Source organism: Leucopleurus acutus, assembly GCF_964270905.1.
Source record: "Leucopleurus acutus genome assembly, chromosome: 1".
In the NCBI taxonomy this organism is placed as follows: domain Eukaryota; kingdom Metazoa; phylum Chordata; class Mammalia; order Artiodactyla; family Delphinidae; genus Leucopleurus; species Leucopleurus acutus.
The window spans coordinates 76,143,419-76,163,334 of record NC_139142.1 but is presented as its reverse complement, the minus strand read 5'-3'; the positions used below and the strand labels follow the sequence as shown (position 1 = coordinate 76,163,334).

At 39.4% G+C, this 19,916-nt stretch overlaps 1 protein-coding gene and 1 pseudogene across 3 annotated transcripts in view; both read right to left on the bottom strand.

The window, feature by feature from the left end:
• The window catches only part of SLC12A6 (solute carrier family 12 member 6), an 86,903-nt gene that overhangs the window by 16,141 nt on the left and 50,846 nt on the right, over nt 1–19,916 (bottom strand). For both annotated transcript variants that reach the window (XM_082852930.1, XM_082852929.1), the window contains exons 3-12: nt 9,727–9,821; nt 8,575–8,706; nt 7,661–7,807; nt 6,226–6,280; nt 5,607–5,737; nt 4,354–4,595; nt 2,043–2,257; nt 939–1,097; nt 663–761; nt 334–391 (exon numbers count right to left, since the gene is read on the bottom strand). In XM_082852930.1, coding sequence (XP_082709056.1) covers nt 334–391; nt 663–761; nt 939–1,097; nt 2,043–2,257; nt 4,354–4,595; nt 5,607–5,737; nt 6,226–6,280; nt 7,661–7,807; nt 8,575–8,706; nt 9,727–9,821 — 1,333 coding nt within the window. The remainder of the gene's footprint in view (nt 1–333; nt 392–662; nt 762–938; nt 1,098–2,042; nt 2,258–4,353; nt 4,596–5,606; nt 5,738–6,225; nt 6,281–7,660; nt 7,808–8,574; nt 8,707–9,726; nt 9,822–19,916) is intronic.
• On the bottom strand, nt 18,816–19,830 carry LOC309972236 (retinitis pigmentosa 9 protein-like; annotated as a pseudogene). The gene has a single exon. The product of its transcript is annotated as a retinitis pigmentosa 9 protein-like (transcript).

The following is a 19,916-nucleotide window of genomic DNA, read 5'->3' as shown; positions in this document are numbered from 1 at the left end:
CTAGAAACAATTTTTAAATTTTTATTTTTTATTATTTGCCCTCCTTTACTGTTAGTTTTCCAACAGCTCTCTTTACTGTACAGAAAAGTCCTCATTATTCAGACAAATTCAATGCTTTATGAAGTCCTATATCCACTGCATCTTATACAACAACATACTGGCCCTTATTATACAGCTCCCTTTTGGGGACCTATATACATGTATTTTCTAATTGTTAGTTGTGATATATATCTCAGGTGGGTTTTGAGTTTATAACTGTCTTGGGGCTGTTTGGGATGATCAGACATAATGGAAGATAGACACACGATTGTTACAAAGAAATCAACTACTCACTTGTCTCTGAGAACAACACCTTCAATACATGCACCAAAAAGGACAACATTGCTTAAATCTATGATATTGAGAGTCAAGGAAACTGATGTTCACCTTCTAATATGAACATAAACACTCAGGAAACTTCTTCTATCAGTAAAATGAGTGGCTAAATTCACTTATCTCATAAATTCTTTCTTGAGTTTTAGAGATGAGGTGGGTAGATTATCTGATGTGAAGTGAGGTGGTAGAAAGCAGATATCTTTATTACCAGGATAAAAATACTGATCACCCTTGTTCTACGGCTGTTCCTATGACTAAGACTCAGACTGGATCCATCAAAAGGATACAAACAAAGGAGGTAGTCAGGATGGCGAGGATAGTGCCAATGGGAATAGACTTTTGAGCATCTTTCAGATCTCCAGATCTGTTTGATCCAGCCATGATACCTTTAGAAAAGGAAAAAAGAACAAGTTAACTTCTTCAGTTCCTGGACACTTTTGATATTCACATTGCTATCAAAGACTACAGGCAAATCTGGGAATCCTGAGAATATAGTTTTGTGTAAGAAAAATCACTCCCTGGGTCTGATTGTTTGTAAAATAGGCAACAGCCCATCTGCTTACCTGTGACAGACGGAAAGAAGATCCCCACCAGAAGAGTGAAAGAGGTGGTAATGTCAACAAGGACATACTCATGGTTTAAGCTGCCTAAGACATCAGAAGATTTGGCTGAGGGCTTTTCAATAATCTCTCCCTTTGGTATATAATTACTCCAAAGATTCTCTGCAGTGGGAGAAAAGGGTATATAAGCAGCAGCACTATGGAAAGGACATAATTAGATAATGTTCTAGCCAACAACAATCTAAGTCAGATTCATCATTTATATAGCTTTTAAGGGTATGTTTGCTTCTACATGAGCACAGATATATGCTCATATATATCATATAACAAAGCACACATAAATAAAAACCTAATGCCTTTTCTCATCTGGTTCAAATGTAATTTGACAAAATACTTTGGTACATACAAATGCAGCTAAGTTTACCAATGCAAATTAGTAAAAGTTAAGCGAACTAAAGCTAAATGCCTTATAAAACCTATTTAAAAAAAAAATTGGCATCAATGCTATTTTGAACACCTTAGTGTAAACTTGCTTACGTGCAAAGAAATTTGTGGGCCAAACAGTTAAAATAGGAGTCACTTACGGAGAATTTCAAAAATTTAGATGAGTTAGGAAAACACACATGTGGATGTGATGACATTAAAATAATTCTAGCTGTCACTGTGGGGAAAACATTGGCAATTTTATAATAACACAGAGAATACTTTATTATCTTTAGTTAAAAAGTCATTTGCTCAGCTCTGCATTCAAGAGCAGTACCTTTTAGCAGACAACACTGCAAGGGAGTCCTGAAAAAGGATAAAATCACTAACAGAAAAGCAGAAAGATGCTGAATTAAGAGCTGTGTGCTGAACTTAAGGAGGGAAGTGGCACCGTGGCAGTATTGATGGACAATAGATGAGTCTAAGATGGCAAAGTCTCGGGACTTCCCTGGAGGTCCAGTGGTTAAGTCTCCGCAGGGGGTGTGGGTTCAACGCCTGGTTGGGGAACTAAGATCCCACAAGCCACGTGGCATGACCAAAATATAAAAATAAAGGCTCAACAAGATGGCAAAGCCCTCCTCAGAGAAAAATTTTAAAAATGTGTCCCCAACCCTCCCAACTCACCTGTAATGACACCGCTAGCCAATCCAGGGATGCCCTGGATTGAAGTGACATTATTGTGAACAAAGTATTCATCACAGGTGGCATTGAAAAACTGACTTGAATTACAGAAGAAGCCCCATAACTTTGACGGTACTGTCATGTTGTTAATTTCCTTGGTCTTCGAGCAAATATCAATGTGCCTTGATGAAAGGGTGCGGTTGCCCAGCATGCAGACCCTAAATGAAAACAAACAGGGAGGAGAAAGATGAAGCAAGGGGAAAAAAGTATTTTAAAAAAGAAAATAGGTTAGAAACAGGTTAGTATATAGGTATGCTCAAGAAAAAAAAAAAATCTCATCTCTAAGAGTTTTTACTGTCATAGATGGTTAAAGAACTAATAATGACTAGCTCTGTGAATGGTGTCTTACATTTTCTGCCAGTGTAATCCTTACAGCGATCTCACAAAATATGTACTAGTATTTCTACATTGTGGATGGAGGAACTGAAGTTTAGGGAGAAAAAGGAGTCTGCCCGAGGTCATACAGGTGGTAGGCAGTAGTGACAGAATTCAAATAGAAGAACTGTCTGAAGACGCTGTGCTGAGTCATCTTCCAGAATATTTAGGTTATTAACCAATTGTTAGGTCTTAAAAGAATCTTAGAGTCCATTTGTTCTTCTTCCATACACACACACACACACACACACACACACACACACACACACACACATCTACCCCTTTCTCTTTGGCCTAAGAAAAAGCCTTATGTTCATAACAACTCCCTTGAAAATGTTATGCTAAAGGTCAGAGCTTCTGTCTTCTGTTTCAAGGAAGACAGCTTGGCTAGAATTAGGCCATCCGTCTATGGCCTAATAAAAAACTGTTTTTGAACTTAAGCCCAGACCCAGTAGGGGTGAGGGTAGTTAAGGATAATACAAATACAAACTGCTGATTTTATTTTTTTTCATTCACCCAGAGATATAAATATGAATAAAGGAATAATACACCCACAGTTAAAAATACCTCTCAGGAGGAAAAAAGCAACTTTTCAAATCTGCAAAATGATAGCATACATATGCAATAAGCCATGTACCCATTACTCAGCTTCAACAACTCTCAACATTTCCCAGTACTGTTTCATGCATTCCTCTAGGTTTTTTGGCTTGTTCTGCTGAAATATTTTAACGAAAATACCACACATCATGAACTTTTGCCCACCATAAAAGAGGAAAAGCATCAAAGGAGAACTTGAGGCAAAATGGAATTTCCCAAGTTAAGATACAGGCAGAATGTAGCCTTCAAGTGGGTCTCCAGTTGCTTGGCAGCCCCTAGACAAGCAGACTGAAAATTTATGATGGAATCTATTACTGACGTCATTTAGCATAGCAGAAGAAACACTGAACTGGGAATCAGGAAATCACAGGATCCATTTTCTTGCTCTGACAATTATTAACTTTGGGGCAGGTCATTTAACCTCTATGGACCTGTTTTTTCATCTTCAAAAATCTATTTTTCTGTAATCAGGTTAAATCAACATAAGACTGATGAGTTTGATCCCTGAGTGATCAGGATGACTCTTCAAAGACAGTCACTGTAATAAGGTGACAAACAACACTCAGTGCCGTCTAGTCCCTATGCCACTAGTCAAAGGGAAAACAGGTGAGCCTGTGAGTCACGCATCTGTACAAATCCATTTCTACTTCAAAAAATATACCTTAGCTTTGCGCAGTGGCAGTATCGTAGCCAATGAGGTTTATCTGAGGCGCGATTATTGCTAATTGAAAAAATATACCTTAAGGTACCTGTACTACTTATGGTATGTAATATAATATATAGAGAGAAAGATATATATGCAAAAGATGTGACATTTATTTCCCTTTATTTTATGACTAGAAAGTCCATTACTGTACTAACAGCAGAACAAAAAATTTAATTATAAATATTTAGGTAGGAATCTAGGTTTCCTTGATCTCTTGATTCTTCATCAATAAAAGGAATCTAACCTTTAAATACTTTGTAAAGGTTGCTGGCAAAACTACGCTGTTTGAAAAGGCCTTTATGAATAGTTCAAATATGCATAATCATTATCAGGAGGTTTTGAAAAACCCACTATCTATATCCAAACGACTGCCATGGCTGCCAGTTGTATACTTGGGACACAAAGAAGAGGATCAACACAACACAATTTGCTGGGAGGCTTCCCGCACAGATGCTAACTGGGCTTATCCAAGAGGGGAATCTCAGAGAAACTGTGAGATTCTGACTTGAAATGATCACATCACCAGATACTGTTAATGACTACCAAATAATGATGGCTAGTCAGAGAGACACGTACGGGAAGTGTGGAGGGGCAAAAGAAGACTTGATGGCTCCAGCATAGATGGCCAAGATGGACACAATGACACAGGCCAGAAAGAGTGAGGCAAACTTGTTCACATAGCGTACACCGATGAATACCACCAATACCATGAGGACCAAGAAGGCTGTGCCGTAGACACGCATGTTATTTAGCATGGCTGCTGACTCCTTGAGCGCATCATCACTATGAAAGATGGCAGCTTGGGGGACAATATATACCTGTTAGGCAAAAGAAGCAGTAAATAAGGTCATTTCAAAATAATCAAATAAAAGGGCTGTTGTAGTTTGCATTTACTTTCACGAAGGAAAGCAAAACTGAGACAGAAAATGACTGGAGACATAGCCTAATTTATATTTTGATCTAAAATGTCTACAGAAATGAGATATCATGGATTTTTTTTAAAGTCTACATGCCAGGGCTTCCCTGGTGGTGCAGTGGTTAAGAATCCGCCTGCTAATGCAGGGGACATGAGTTCAAACCCTGGTCCGGGAAGATCCCAAATGCTGTGGAGCAACTAAGCCCGTGCGCCACAACTACCGAGCCTGTGCTCCAGAGTCCAGGAGCCACAACTACTGAGCTCACGTGGCACAACTACTGAAGCCCGCGTGCCTAGAGCCTGTGCCCCGCAACAAGAGAAGCCACCGCAATGAGAAGCCCGCGCACTGCAACGAAGAGCCAACGCAGCCAAAAATTTAAAAATAAATAAATAAATAAATAAATAAAATAAAGTCTATGTGCCATTCTGAATACTTACACTCCCAAATGGAAAACCAAGGAATGTGTTAATAATTTATTTAAGGTGTTATACAAAATAATTGTAATGATTATCTTGAGTCCTACTTCTGCTATCGTTACTTTAAATAGTAAGAAATATATCCTAGTGAATAAATAAATGAAAAACATTTTGTTTCATTGGGATAAAGACATCAAAAGAGATAAACTTCCTTTTACTTTTCCCCCACTAGCCCAAGTCTTGCCTCTGAGACTTTAACTGTTTGGTTGAGGTGGCAGGGTGCTGGTGATTGGGTGGAGGGGAAGGAGTAGGCAGGCAAAAGATACCCTCAACCTTTCTCATTCATATTCACAGTACAAGGTCAATAACAGGTTAGCAGTCAATCACTTGATTGATTCCTGTAGCTGATTTCTCAGAAGCTTTGATATCCAATGGCAAAATAAATCCAAATCTATATCTTTTCTATACTTTAGACCACAATTAAGTCATTACTCACCAGAAAAATTTCAATGGCACCAAGGATATACATGGCTGCTGCAAATGTGGTACCAAGATAAAAGCAGAGGCCAACAGCCCCACCAAACTCTGGGCCCAGTGCTCGGGAAATCATAAAGTATGAGCCCCCAGCTAAAAGGCAAAACAGAAAGTGAACAGGATAAAAAAAAACGTAGGTAAGTAACAGGAATGTAAACAAGTCGTAAAAAAGGATAAATGTTTCAGGCTTTTTGAAAACCCTGAATATGATAAAAAGTAGATTTCCTGGTAGGGAATAAAAGATGAAACCTGCATACTGCACATCTAATGTTCCACATAAATCAGCACAATTTGTCAGTATTACTTAGAAAAATATCAGAGGATATTTACTACAGGCATGAGATAGATGAATAAAATATATATTCTAAGTAAAAGAGGCTAAGAATGCAGTAGAAATTACGGATTCTAGCTTAAAACATACAGAGAGTTTTAAAAGAAGGTATTCTGAAGTCAAATAGTGTTAGTGCCTGTGGCCACTAACTAAATAGTATTCTGTGCCTTGGAAGTTTGCACCTCTGGCTTTATAGTAGAAATATACAGTAATCAATGACAATCCCTGAAATCCAGCCTTAGCTACTGACCTGGCACCACTCCATTAGTGGCAATGGCACTCATGGAGATAGCAGTCAACATTGTCTGTAAAGAAAGAGAAAGGAGAAGACTGTTACTGTATAAAGACGACATTTCTGTACTACTTTCCCATCTGTGGACCTCAGAGCACTTATCAAATATTTAATTCTACCTACTTTTATGGAGGGAGTTGCCTGTCATACCAAATGGTATGCAAATGAGATGTGCTTCAACACGCTACACTAGTCACACTACTGGTGTCTTGAGTACTCTGTTAAAACACTCCTACATCGTAATCAGTAGGTTAGGTGCTATTAAGAACCACTGATCTCACCCTGGTCTCCTAGTTAAAAACTTGGTAAACAGATTGGAAACTGACTAAAGACTGCCTACAATAACAAGAATAATATTCAGTAAGAAGGGGAACCACCGAAGACTTCTGAGATCATGAGAACTGTATTTTAAAAACATTACCTGATAGCAGCAGAGTACAGAATGGACTGAAGATAGGAAGTAGATGGAGGCAGAGTGACTTGTTAGTAGGCTATTGTGGTAGTTCAGTGAGAGGTAAGGACTGCAGTGGTAGAAGTGGGAATATAAAGACAGCGTTGAACAAAAGAGATTTCAGAGGGAGACCTGACTGGCTTTGATAGCTGATGAGATATGAGAGGCAATCAAGGAGCCAAATACGGCCCTGAAGTTTCAAGACTAAGAAACGGGGGGAAAAAATGGTGGTACCATTAAGTTATTAATGATATGGATTATGTCCGCTTACCCTGCGTTACATGGCACTCAGTTGAGCACAGGGAGTGTATAATGGTGATAGTAATAAAAGAGGTCCGTAGATGGCTTAATAATAAAATAAAAATTTTTATAATAATCTATCAACTTACAATAAAATTGAGAGATGTGGCTGGGATACACAGATAAGAGGAGTTTAAATTAAAGGAAGACCAGAACGTTCTCAGTACAATGGAAAGAAGAGCTGGAAAGAACACCCCAGTTTCTGGGGAAGGGATAATGGATGAGACTGCAAAACAAAACGAATACCTCTTACCCCCAAACAACAACCAGCTTTGTTTATTGGTACCACACTGGAGTAGCACATCACATTTTCTAACATATTTTCTGTCACAACACTAGTGTTATCGAGTTCAAATGGTTTGTATTCTGAATTTTTTGAAGTCAGGGACTGTATCTTCTACTTCCTACAGAAGTCTTTCCTTGTAATTTTGAGTACATCATATTACAGATATAAGCAGTGAATAACTGACACTAAAAAACTGAAAATCCTTTAGATTTTAGTATCAAAATAATCTCCCCTGTTGAGATCATGAGTCTTTCCCCAGTAGGTATTCTTTCTTTTATGCCCAAATAGGTTAAGCATGATACTCTTGAGCTCTTGCAATGTTCCAGGTGATCTTCAGGGGCCAACTCAGGACTTACACAACAGCAGCAGATAAGGACAATTGCAAAGGCCTGCAGAACTCCAGCTGTGCCCACCACCCATGTAAGGCGTAGAAACAGGATCACTCCAAAAATATTTTGTAGACATGGGAGGTAAACACCCATGAAAGTACCCATCTGGGGGGTCTGGAAAGAAAGATGTTGACAAAAGAAAAAAATCATGTAGCCATCTAGAAGAGATGATTCATCCCTTTACTTTTATATAAAAACTTGTACACTATCATTTTAATTGCAAAGCAGAGATGATATGTTTAAGCAGTATTTTTAAATAGGCACATAAAATCTCCATCTTAACAAATGTTTATCACCATACTTTTTATTATTCCTAGAGATATACATTTTAACTTTACATAGCTCTCCACATATTTTTACATAAGCATCTGATCATAGATAAACTTTTAAGTGCATCCCCAACAACTTAAAATTTTCTGTTCTTCAGGCCAATAGCTTTTTCTTTAAAAAAAAAAAAAAGGATAATGATTTGATGGAATTCCTTCAGAATTTGGCATAAATCTTTCATAGTCGTTGGTAAACGTAGTTGATAAAATACATCTGAGGGTCGTTTTACTCCTGAACAACCAGAAAGCTTACTTGTAATATTCTTCCATATTTTCATGTTGAGAAAAACTGATATTTGGTCTTTGAAAAACCCAACAGCTTCACAACAGAAAGATGACATCAGTAGATGGGTGTGGACACTTTTCTTTTGAAGTGCTATTCCCTCTCCCCGGAATGCCTGTCTCCCAGCTACTAATTACACAGCTCACGCCCTCACGTGCCTGGCATATCCCAAGCGTTCAGTAGTTCTTAAGCACAGAGTGATGCCCTGGACATTTCCTCCTTTCTTGTATATGGGGCTCTTTTTATTTGTCCTTGTTATTCCAAGGCCTCACCTTGGTGGGCTTCTTTTTCCCTTCAGTGATGTTCTCTGCCTCTTCATGTTCCTTTGCTCCTTGTGTCAGGTTAGTGTAATTGGCCAAGCGGCTGAGGAGAGAAGACACCTTTGGTCTGGTGTCCATTTCTTCCTATAGAGCCAGAAATAAGAAAGAAAGAAATACTGAAGAACACTGGGAATAAGCATCAGAATGATCCCTCTACCAGAAAACTGCAAAGTAAATAAGAAAAAATTTCACAGGTAAACATTTTAAGAAAATTTATCAATGAGACTTTATTCTCCCCCCATATTATAATATGTAATCAGGGCTACACACATTCTTATAAAATTCTTAAATGAAAAGCTTTATGATTCTTTCTAATAACTTAACTTTACAGAAAACACAATACCACACTGGCCCCTACAGACAATTGTAACCTCATAAAGAACACTGATAACATAATCTTTAACTACAGTACTACTAACAGTCTACTAACATTTATAGCTATTACTTATAGCCCCAAGCATGGCCAGGTCAATGCAAATCTTTTGTGACTGAACCAAATATTCACCTCAGAACTTTTCTTGAAGAAAGTTAAGAGCAAATATCATTTAAAAAGTAGGAACACTGAGGAAAGTGGCACTTGAATCACTGTCCAATGTAAGACAATGCAGTGCTGGACTAAACCAGGCTCCTTTCAACAACCAGGACACAGATCCCCTCAGAGTCCATGCTACCTTAGTCAGATGAGACATTCAGGTCCTTTTAATCCAGCAGCCTGCTTCCTACCCTTATTTTTGGTTAGTAGTTCTAAGGTAAATGACATTCATCCCAAACACAGAGTTGAAAAATTTTGTAGTTAGTAGATTATTACAACACAGAGATTTAAATACTAGTTAAATTAGACAGCAAGGTTCTCCACATGCCTGTGATGTCAACATTCCTCTTTATTTCATAGAAATTTGACTAAATGGTTATTCATTAATTAGCAATAATTAGATTATATAGATTAAATCAACTACAATGACAAGCTATAGTAAGTACTGTATTTTAACAGTTAGTTATTAAATTATCCAACCTGTACTATTTTAAAACTAAATGGGGTGGAAAACAGCGATCTTAAAATTTCTGTTCCTGAAATCTCTGCCCTAGTTTTCTCCCAAATATTACCTCAAAGAGTGCCAAATTTTTATCAAAATATTCATCTCCTTCTTCATAATTGGAATTGTTAAGATAAGCATTTCGAGCTTTCTTATGTCCATCATCTGGAAAAAAATGTAAATCAAGTTAGTTTCTCATTGGTACTGAAGAAGCATCAGCACCAAATAACTGCATGTTCCCCCTGTAATAACAGAACCCATTTTTATATTCAGATTTTCATCTGAGAATGGCAGAACTCAATCAGCACTGCTTGGAGAATGTGACTCCCTCTTGAACAGGAGCAAAAGCAAATTTCTAAGAAGTAAACATGGGTCATTCCTTTTCTTAACAATATGAAGACCTCTAGAAACACTATTCGTTTAAGATACTAGCCTATAGACACCCTACTCTTAATAATGTCACCCAAATCTAGGATGAAAAAATAATAGTCACTGAGTACCTGCTCAGTGTACAACACTGTGCTAGACAAGGGCTACTTTCCACACTGTTGCTGTGGATAATGGCAATAAAAGCCCTCTGCCTTCAGGGCTATCTGACCTTTTATAAATGACATTTTTGTACAAACATTTGCCACCTATCTTTTTATGTTAAAAGAGGCACCCTACAAGAATTTGGTGAACCTGCTATGAGGGAAAAAAAAAAAAGAGAGTGAGGTTGGGTTCCCTAAAACAGTAGAGTTTCTGTTGTTTGAGTGCTTTCTTAACTTTGGTTCTTTATTGTAAAAGTTACATAGTTCTAATTGTCTGGCAGAAAAGAAAGAGAGAAAATTTTAAAAATTGTGTAAATGTCATTAAAAACTAAGATTTTAGGGACCTCGCTGGTGGTACACCAGTTAAGATTCCGCGCTTCCACTGTAGAGGGCACGGGCTTGATCCCTGGTCGGGGAACTAAGATCCCGAATGCTGCGCGGTGCGGTCCAAAAACAAACCCTCACCAAAACCCTAAGATTTTAAGTATTGAAGAGACAGAGGTCAATACAAAAATTAAAGAAATTAATTTAAAGTCCTATAACCTTAAATATGTAAGATGAGCTTGGGAAATAGCCAACAAGCTATCAAAATAACTGAGTCATGTCAAAGGACAGAACAGCCAATCTGAAGGTGTTCTCACTGGCTAAAAATGGGAATGTAAACATTAAAAATATATAATGCAATGAGGTCTTCCCTGGTGGCGCAGTGGTTGAGAGTCCGCCTGCCGATGCAGGGGACACGGGTTCGTGCCCTGGTCCGGGAAGATCCCACATACCGGGGAGCGGCTGGGCCCGTGAGCCATGGCCGCTGAGCCTGCGCGTCCGGAGCCTGTGCTCCGCAAGGGGAGAGGCCATAACAGTGAGAGGCCCGCGTACCGCAAAAAAAAACAACTAGTCCCCTTGGCAGAGTTGCTATGGAAACAACATCGAAGTCTGAAAAATAATAAATGTAAAGAATTAAGTAATTATCCTGTCTTTCCTGTACCAACTGTATTTCACAGTAACTAAAGAAATTTTCTTCATTATAGAAACATTCTGGCGAGTAAATGCAGATGGAATGATATAATTAGAAAAAAATCACCAATTTTCAACCCCTAATAAAATAATGGTTATGAGCCGTGATCATCAATGGTTGCTAAAACCATTAGGTGAAAAGCTGAGGCATAACCCACTAATCAATCTGGAACCCACTGATCAACCTGGAACTCACTGATCAATCTTAACATCACTAAAAGTGGGACAACACAATCTTCTAATGTAATACAATGAAAAATACACTGTGCAACTTATGATGTACTCTTACCCAAAGAACGGAAGCTGAATCTCACCAAGCCTCTAAATGTAACTACCAGTTCACAGAAAAAAAAAGGAGGCACATATTAAACATCACCACAAAGATGTGGTCATCAAATTCAGAATCTGGAAGATTCCACATGACAAATAATCTGATTTTGTCAACAAATAAATGGCATAAACGAAAACAGGCAAACTCATAAATTAAGAGACTTAAGATGACATACCACATCAATTGCAAGGTGTGAAACTTGTTAGAATCCTGACTCAAAACAAACGTCAGGAAGCAGTCAGAGGAATATGAATATGGACTGGTTATTTTTTTAAAAATGGGTAAGTAAAATCATATGATGTCTGGAATTTTCTTTAAAATATTCTGGGAAAAAATTTGGTGGGGGCTTGAAAACAGATCTGCAACATTGCTGAAACTGGGTGGTGGGTTCACGGAGGTTTATTATGCTATTCTATTTACTTTTCTGTACCTCTGGTAATTCCCATAATAAAAAGCCATAAAAAGAAATGCAATTATTTTCCTCTCTAATGCTTCCAGAAAATTCTAAAGAGAATGGCACAGCTAAAAATTATCACCACTTTTGAATAATTCATTTATTCAATTAATTCGATAAGTATTAAATTCTCATATGTTGGGCACCACAACAGTAGACAAGGTAGTTAAAGACTGTACTTTCATTGTGCATTTACTGAAGTCACAGAAGACAGAAAATAACTTTTAAAAAAGTGGAAAAAAAAAAAGAATAATTTGGCTTCCCTGGTGGCAGAGTGGTTGAGAGTCCTCCTGCCAATGCAGGGGACATGGGTTCGTGCCCCGGTCCGGGAAGATCCCACATGCCGGGGAGTGGCTGGGCCCGTGGGCCATGGCCGCTGAGCCTGCGCGTCCGGAGCCTGTGCTTCGCAACGGGTGAGGCCACAACTGTGAGAGGCCCGTGTACCGCAAAAAAAAAAAAAAGTGATAAGTTCCATGAAGAAAATGAACCATGTACTGGGATAGATTATGACTGGGGATGGGAAGAACAGACAACTTTCGGTAAGATCTTTAGGGTGCTGGTAAGCAGGCTCTCCAGAATTAAAAAACATATATACTGATTTATAGTATTTGCCAATTTCTGTGGTGCAAATACTTACACATGCTAATTTCAAACTACTAATGTGAAGTCACTGAACGTGGTTTTGGGGAGAGATGCATGTAATTGGCTCTCATGAGCTGGTACGAGCTAGCGGGCTGCAGCATATCCTTGGCACAGGGTGGTCAGGAAAAACCTGCCTTTCAGGCAGAGGGACAGCAATTTTAAAAGATCCTAAAGCAGAAACAATCTTAATGGATTCATAAAACAAAATAGATAACATGGCTGAAATAGAGCTAGGAAAGGACAGAGTGGTTGGAGAGATAGGAAGAAGTCAGATCATGTAGTTAGCAAATGGATGGCTCTTCTGAATCCATTTATTGAGTAGTCCCTCCTTTTGCCACCGACCTATTCTACATAACACCACCACCATGGGGGCTGGGGCCGAGGAGAGAGTGATGTGAGAGTGTATTAATGTTATTTCCCTTATTGGGGGGGACAGGGGTATAGACATCATTTTTTCTTAAGTAAGGGATTAAAAAAGAAACAAAAAGTGGAAAAAACTGCAAACAACTTAGGGTGACAGAATAGTTCAAATATATCAATAATACCAATAATTATAATAAGGCAAACAGACAAGATTTACAAGTTAAAACATGAAGATTGACACACTGGATTAAACAACAAAATCCAGGCATATAGTGTTTACAAGAAACATAATATGCACACACAAAGGCTGAAAGTAAAGGAAAGAGATATATCAGGCAAATACTAACCAAAATAAAGCTGACACAGTTTTATTATTAGCAGATAAATTTTTCTTTGAGAAAAACTTTATTAGGGATGAGAGGATAACCATATAACAGAAGACTTAATTCACCAAGAAAGTATATAAATTTTAAACATACATCTATTGTTTATAGTTATCTCTTTCTGTGTAACAAATTACTCTTAAATTTAGTGGCTTAAACAACACATACTTATCATCTCAGTTAGTGGGAGCTAGGAATATGCGCATGGCTTAGCAGGGTCCTCTGCTTCAGTCTCCTGTCATGGCTGTGGTCTCATTGGAAGGCCTGGGTAAGATCCTCGTCCAACCTTACTTACATAGTTGGCAGGAATCAGTTTTTTCAGGCTGTTGGTCAAGGGCCTTTCTCAGTTCCTTGCCACATGGGACTTTCCATAGGGCAGCTTATAGCATGGCAGCTGGATTCCCTCAAAGCAAGCCATCAAAGAGCCAGAGAGGGACTACAAGACAGATGTCACAGTCTTTTTGAAAGTGACGTCACTTTTGCCATATTCTAATAATTAGAAGGAGTCATAAAGTCCAGCCCTCACTCAAAGGAGAGAGGATTACACAGGGCATGAATACCAGGAAGAAAGGATCAACAGAGTCAGTCTAAAAGGCTGCCTACCATATCCACCCATCCATCCATTCGTCCACCCACCAATCCATCCATGCCTCAAAATATTTGAGGCAAAAGGGACAGAATTATACCAAGAAATTAATAAATCTACCATCACACAGGGAGATTTTTAGCATACTTTTCTCAATAATTGATAGATGAAGCAGACAAAATAGCAAAGGTAAAGAAATCTGAATAACACAATGAATAACCTTGGCCTTAACGGAGATAGCATTCTGCATGCAAAATTAGAGACTATACATTTTAATCAAACAGACGTGGAAAATTTACATATGGAAAGTTATCATGTACTAGATCTTAAAGACTGAACAAATTTCAAACAGGTATAATATAAGCCATGATCTTGGTGTATAACAACGAGTTAGAATTTAATTACAAAAAAATAAATTTAAAAACGTTGCCAAGTTAGAAATTAAAAAAAAACCCACACACTGCTTAACAATTCAAGGATCAAAGATTAAAATACTTAAAAATTGAATAACAATGAAAACACTACCTATTGAGATTTGTATGATGCAACAAAAGTAGCACTTCAAAGGAAAGTCATTGCTTTAAAATTTTACATTAGCAAAGTAAAAAGAATAAAAATTATATGAGCCATGTACCTATTTTAAGAGGCTAGAAAGGAGAATAAATCCTAAGACAATAGAAGGAAAAAGATAATGATAACTATACCAGCTGTCTTTTGGTTAAATGTCCTTTTCTGTCTCTCAACTTTCCATTTTTCCTGGGTCCTTATGCCTTAGGTGGATCTCTTGTAAACAGCAAGTAGCTGTGTTTTTACAAATTTGACAATCTGTCTTCTTAATAGTCAAGTCTATCGACCTTAGCAATTGATATATACAGACTGAACTCTACCATATTTTTATTTCTCTTTGGCTTTCTTTCTCTATGATTCATTCTCATTTTCTCTCTGGATTTTCTGGTTTGTTTTCCCTTATTCCATTTCTTGTCTCTCCTCTCTTGGAGTTTCCACACTCTATTTCTATTCTTTTAGTCAGTTTCAACTCTCTCCTCCTGACTTACATAATATTACTATCTGACATTTCCAGGAGTCTTTTTTAACTACACAAATAAGACACTGAAATTATTTCATACTGACAACATTGACTTGGGTCAAGGTCCACATTTACCATTTCATTTGTTCAATATTCTTTGTTCCATTTCAGAATACTAGTCTTCTGGGATCATTTTCCTTTTACTTGAAGTACATTCTTTAGAATTCCTTTAGAGGAGGGTTTCTCAAACTCAGTGCTGTGAAATTTCAGACAATATAATTATTTGTTGTGGGGGATTGTCCAGTGCATTTTAGGATGTTTAAAGGCATCCTTGACCTCTAGTCACTAGATGCCAGTAGCATCTCCAATAGTGACAATCAAAACTGTCTCCAAACATCCCTTGGGGGACAAAATTGTCCCTAGTTGAAAACCAAGAGTTTAGAGCAAGTCTCACGGTAAAAAGCGTTGTTGGCTTTACTTAACTACAATTGTCTGTATTTTCCCCTTAATCCCAAGTGTCTTGCTAAACACAATTCTAGGATAATAAAATTTTTGCAAATACTTTAAGACATTAGTTTTGTTATCTGTTTTTTGAGAATTCTATCATTCTGTCGTTCCTTTGATGATCTGTTTTTTTTCTCTGCTGCTTTCAAGATCTTTTCTTAGGTGTCCTGCAGCTTCATTAAGATACGTCTAGGTGTAGTTTTCTTTTTGTTCACAAACACCCTTCACCTGTTACTAATCTACTATTTAACTCCTTTTTTTTTCTTTTAGTACGCGGGACTCTCACTGTTGTGGCCTCTCCCGTTGCGGAGCAAAGGCTCCGGACGCGCGCACAGGCTCAGCGGCCATGGCTCACGGGCCTAGCCGCTCCGTGGCATGTGGGATCTTCCCATACTGGGGCACGAACCAGTGTCCCCTGCATTGGCAGGCGGATTCTTAACCACTGCGCCACCAGGGAAGCCCCCTTTTTTTTTTTTAAATGTAACCATACTTTTAATAAAATCCCACTGAACACCATCATGCATGACGCATTGTGTTAGAAGGTGAGCCTACAACATGAAACAAGATGGTCTCTGCCCTCAAGAATCTTCCAGACGTGGGCAGGCACTAATTACCACAAATGTAGTGGCTTAAAGCAATATCCATCAACTTCCAGTCTCTGGTCTGGCATGTAAAGAGATTAGAAGTCTTCACTCTGTCCTAACCAGTAAAAAGCTGAACAAACTAATCATCAAATCTTCTTAAATCTAGCAGAGAATTGAGGTCACAGGGCAAACCGCTGACCCCAAAATTAGAGAGATGGGCAGAGACAGAGTCAAAACTTACCGGAGCAGAAACCTCTGTGGGAACCAATGCCAGGGTAGGATACTTTGCTGCCTGTCAGAAAAAAAGCTCTGGTTTTAAAATTCTCATGTGAGGGCTTCCCTGGTAGCGCAGTGGTTAAGAATCCGCCTTCTAATGCAGGGGACACGGGTTCGAGCCCTGGTCCGGGAAGATCCCACATGCCGCGGAGCAACTAAGCCCGTGCACCACAACTACTGAACCTGTGCTCTACAGCCCACGAGCCACAACTACTGAAGCCCACATGCCACAACTACTGAAGCCCGTGCGCCTAGACCCCGTGCTCCGCAACAAGAGAAGCCACCGCAATGAGAAGTCCGTGCACCGCAACGAAGAGCAGCCCCCGCTCGCTGCAATTAGAGAAAGCCCTCACACAGCAACAAAGACCCAATGCAGCCAAAAATAAATAAAAATAAAACAAATTTATATTAAAAAAAATCTCATGTGATTTGGTTCAGATCATCCAAACAGTCACCGTTAAAAGGCCAAACTATCTTTTAACATAATCTAATCATGGGAGTAAAATCCCTTAAAGTAACAGTTCTACAGGTTTGGTAGGAAACCTTGGGGCTGTTTTATAATTTCGCCTACCACAACCATGATGGCAGGCTGATAAGATACCTTGGTAAAGGGAGGTCTGGTGGCTTCTTTTGACTTCCTTAATAGTAGAGAGTACTGAGTTTGAGGAAAGAGGTTTTAGGATGAAGGAATTTGATTGACAGCGTTATGGGCTCAGCACTCTGGGAATTAGAGCAGAGGAGGAGGAGTTTGGTTTGAGGTTCTTTTGGGTAAGCTGGGCAGAAAAACCACAGGTCAAGGGAGATAACAGGCTTAACTGATGGACCACAGAATGTAGGCCAGAAATAGAAGACAGAGAAACCTGGAGTGAGGGAGAAGGGACAGGAGTTAACTTGCAGGGGCTACAGTGGATGGAGAGATTCTCATTAAAGCAGAAAGTGGAGAAAGGCTTTAGTAAGAGGTTAAACATTTAGATCAGTGGTTCTTCAAATCTGGTCCCCAAACTGACAGCATCAGCATCATTTGGGAACTTGTTAGAAAGGCAAATTCCACAGTCCATTCCAGAATTAGTACAATAAATCAGAAATTCTGAAACTAGGAGTAGGGCACGGGAATCTGTTTTAACAAGCACTCCAGGTCATTTTAATGCACCATAAGCTCAAGAATCATTGATATTATTCTTCCATATTGTAATAGAATAGGTTTATCATGAATGGGACTCCAGCAGGAGAAAGAAAATTCCTAGAAGGAGAATTTTCTGCTGCATGCTGAGCTAGAAATGCCAAGGATAAGTGTAAGGCATTGCTTGAATTAAATGGACTTAGGGTTTTCAGGAAGAACAAGTCCTGGGCCATTCCAGCCAATTGTGTTATTGAGATAAACTTTCCAAGGCCAAGACTAGGAGCTGTTACTGAGGAGAACTGGGAAGGAGTCAGCCTGGCCCGCATCAGTTATTCTTTAAAGAGGGGGGAATCCAACCCCTAGGAAAAAAGGCAGGAAGTGGGGACAGTGAGTTCCTGGGACCCTGAGTGATGAAAACAGCAAGAGACCCTGGTGGAGAGGGAAGACGCTTGCTCATGAGCAAAATCTGGCTCCACTTTGGCTCAGCAAGAACAGATGCCCTCTCCTAGATGCAGGCACCATCCCAACCTGCTGAACTGCCTCAGCTGCAGCAGTCAAAGCCAGAAGTTCTCGTGCAGGCTGTGCTTAGCCAACAGGAGGAGGATAGATTTGGGGATGTGGGTAGCTGACCCAGTACAGTAATTCCTGTACCCTTATAAGTTTTCTGAATCAATTTATTCTGGGAATAATAATAATCATGGGACAATGGCAATAATCGCTAAGGAAGTTAAAGACATGATTGTTCATTGTTATTATAGGGTAGCCCTTCCCCCTAAAAAACTCCACCAAACATGACAGGGATTTATGAACTAAAGACTCCTGTGTGCAGCAAAGATCAACATGCTTTACACTGCTGATTTAAAAAATGAAAAAAACAATGCAGACAAATGTGTATGGTATGCTAGTATTTGTGTTAAAAAAGAGAAAAAACATTTGCTTGTGATACACAAAACGTTTCTGTATGACTTGACAAGAAACTGGATAGCCATTGGGAAAGGGAACTCAGTACCTGGGGAAGAGAAGAGGAAAGTTTTTCATGATTAAACCTTATATACCTTTTATAATTTTTTTTTTGACCGCACCTCGTGGCTTGTAGGATCTCAGTTCCCGACCAGGGATTGAACCTGGGCCACAGCGGTGAAAGCGCCGAGTCCTAACCACTGGACAGCCAAGGAATTCTCCTTATATACCTTTTAAATTTGGACCATGTAAGTACATTATTATGATTCAAAAATAAATGAGTATTTTTTAAATAAATAAAATAATGAGCTTTTATCCTTAGCAACAGAGGGAAGTCAAGCCTGAAGTCTAAGGGCATTAAGTAGCCGCACCATGGAGGGTAGAAGCTGTTGCAGCACCTGGAAGAGATTCCTCAGAGATTCCCTTAGTCTGGCCACCCTACCAGAGGCATTTCTAAGGAATCAGGACCCACAGTGATCTGCAGGGAGGAGAACAATGAGAAAAGCTTTCCAGCCCGAAATCAGCCGCTGTCCAGAGCTAGCACCTGGCAAGATACAACTCACTCTCCTGTGGCGGTCACATCTTTACTGGAAGGTAGGTGAGAATTCACACCTGTGACACCAAATCTCCTCCTCTCTTGGTATTTCTCTCTCCTACTCCTCGCTGATTCCACAGTCCTCTGATCTTTGGCCACAGTGTTTGATTTTTGGGAAGAGAGTGTTGAACAAGCCAAGCTCTTGTCATTCTGAGTCTGAACCCTCATTTGACTTAGACTTATGCTTTCGTTTTTTCTTCTTTTTCTTATGCTTTTTTTTCTTCTTTTTCTTGTGTTTCTCTTCACATTCTGAGGAACTGGAGCTGCTCCCATCTTCATCTGATGTTGAATCCTCCAGTAACTGTTTTAACTGTTGTATCCTTACATCCTTTTCATGTCTTTTATTCTCTTTTATGATGTCATACATGGGATCTTCATGTGCTACTCTGAACTGTTCTAACTTTTGGTTGCCTTTGATTTAAAAAAAGGGCATTCTTTGTCGCCTGTTTGGTGACCATATCGTTTACAGCACCAACACTGCATGACTTTGACTTCTTTCCCCAGTGGCATCCAAAGTCCTTTGGTTGGTGCGTGGGCCACAAATTCCCTGGCATGTTCATTGCCTGGGACATCTGGTATACAGTCTTCTGGCTTAGTCTCATCTTCCTTGATAAGCCCAGGAGGAGGTTTTTCATAAAAGGACTCCAGGTGCTTGAGCTGCCGCCGCTTCTGCTCCCGGCGCCACCTCAGCTCCTGCTCTGGAGGCTCCTGCGGCCGCCGCGCGCCCCCAGCCCCCGAGTCGTCGCACCCGGTCCAGGACGACATTGCGGCCCCGTGTGGGGCCGCGAAGACTTCATTTTTAAAATATCAGCAACTATTTGTTTTCCTTCGCTTTAAACAGTCTTTCATTCCTGAGTACCATGCTCATCTTCCTGCATCCTTCACTGATTT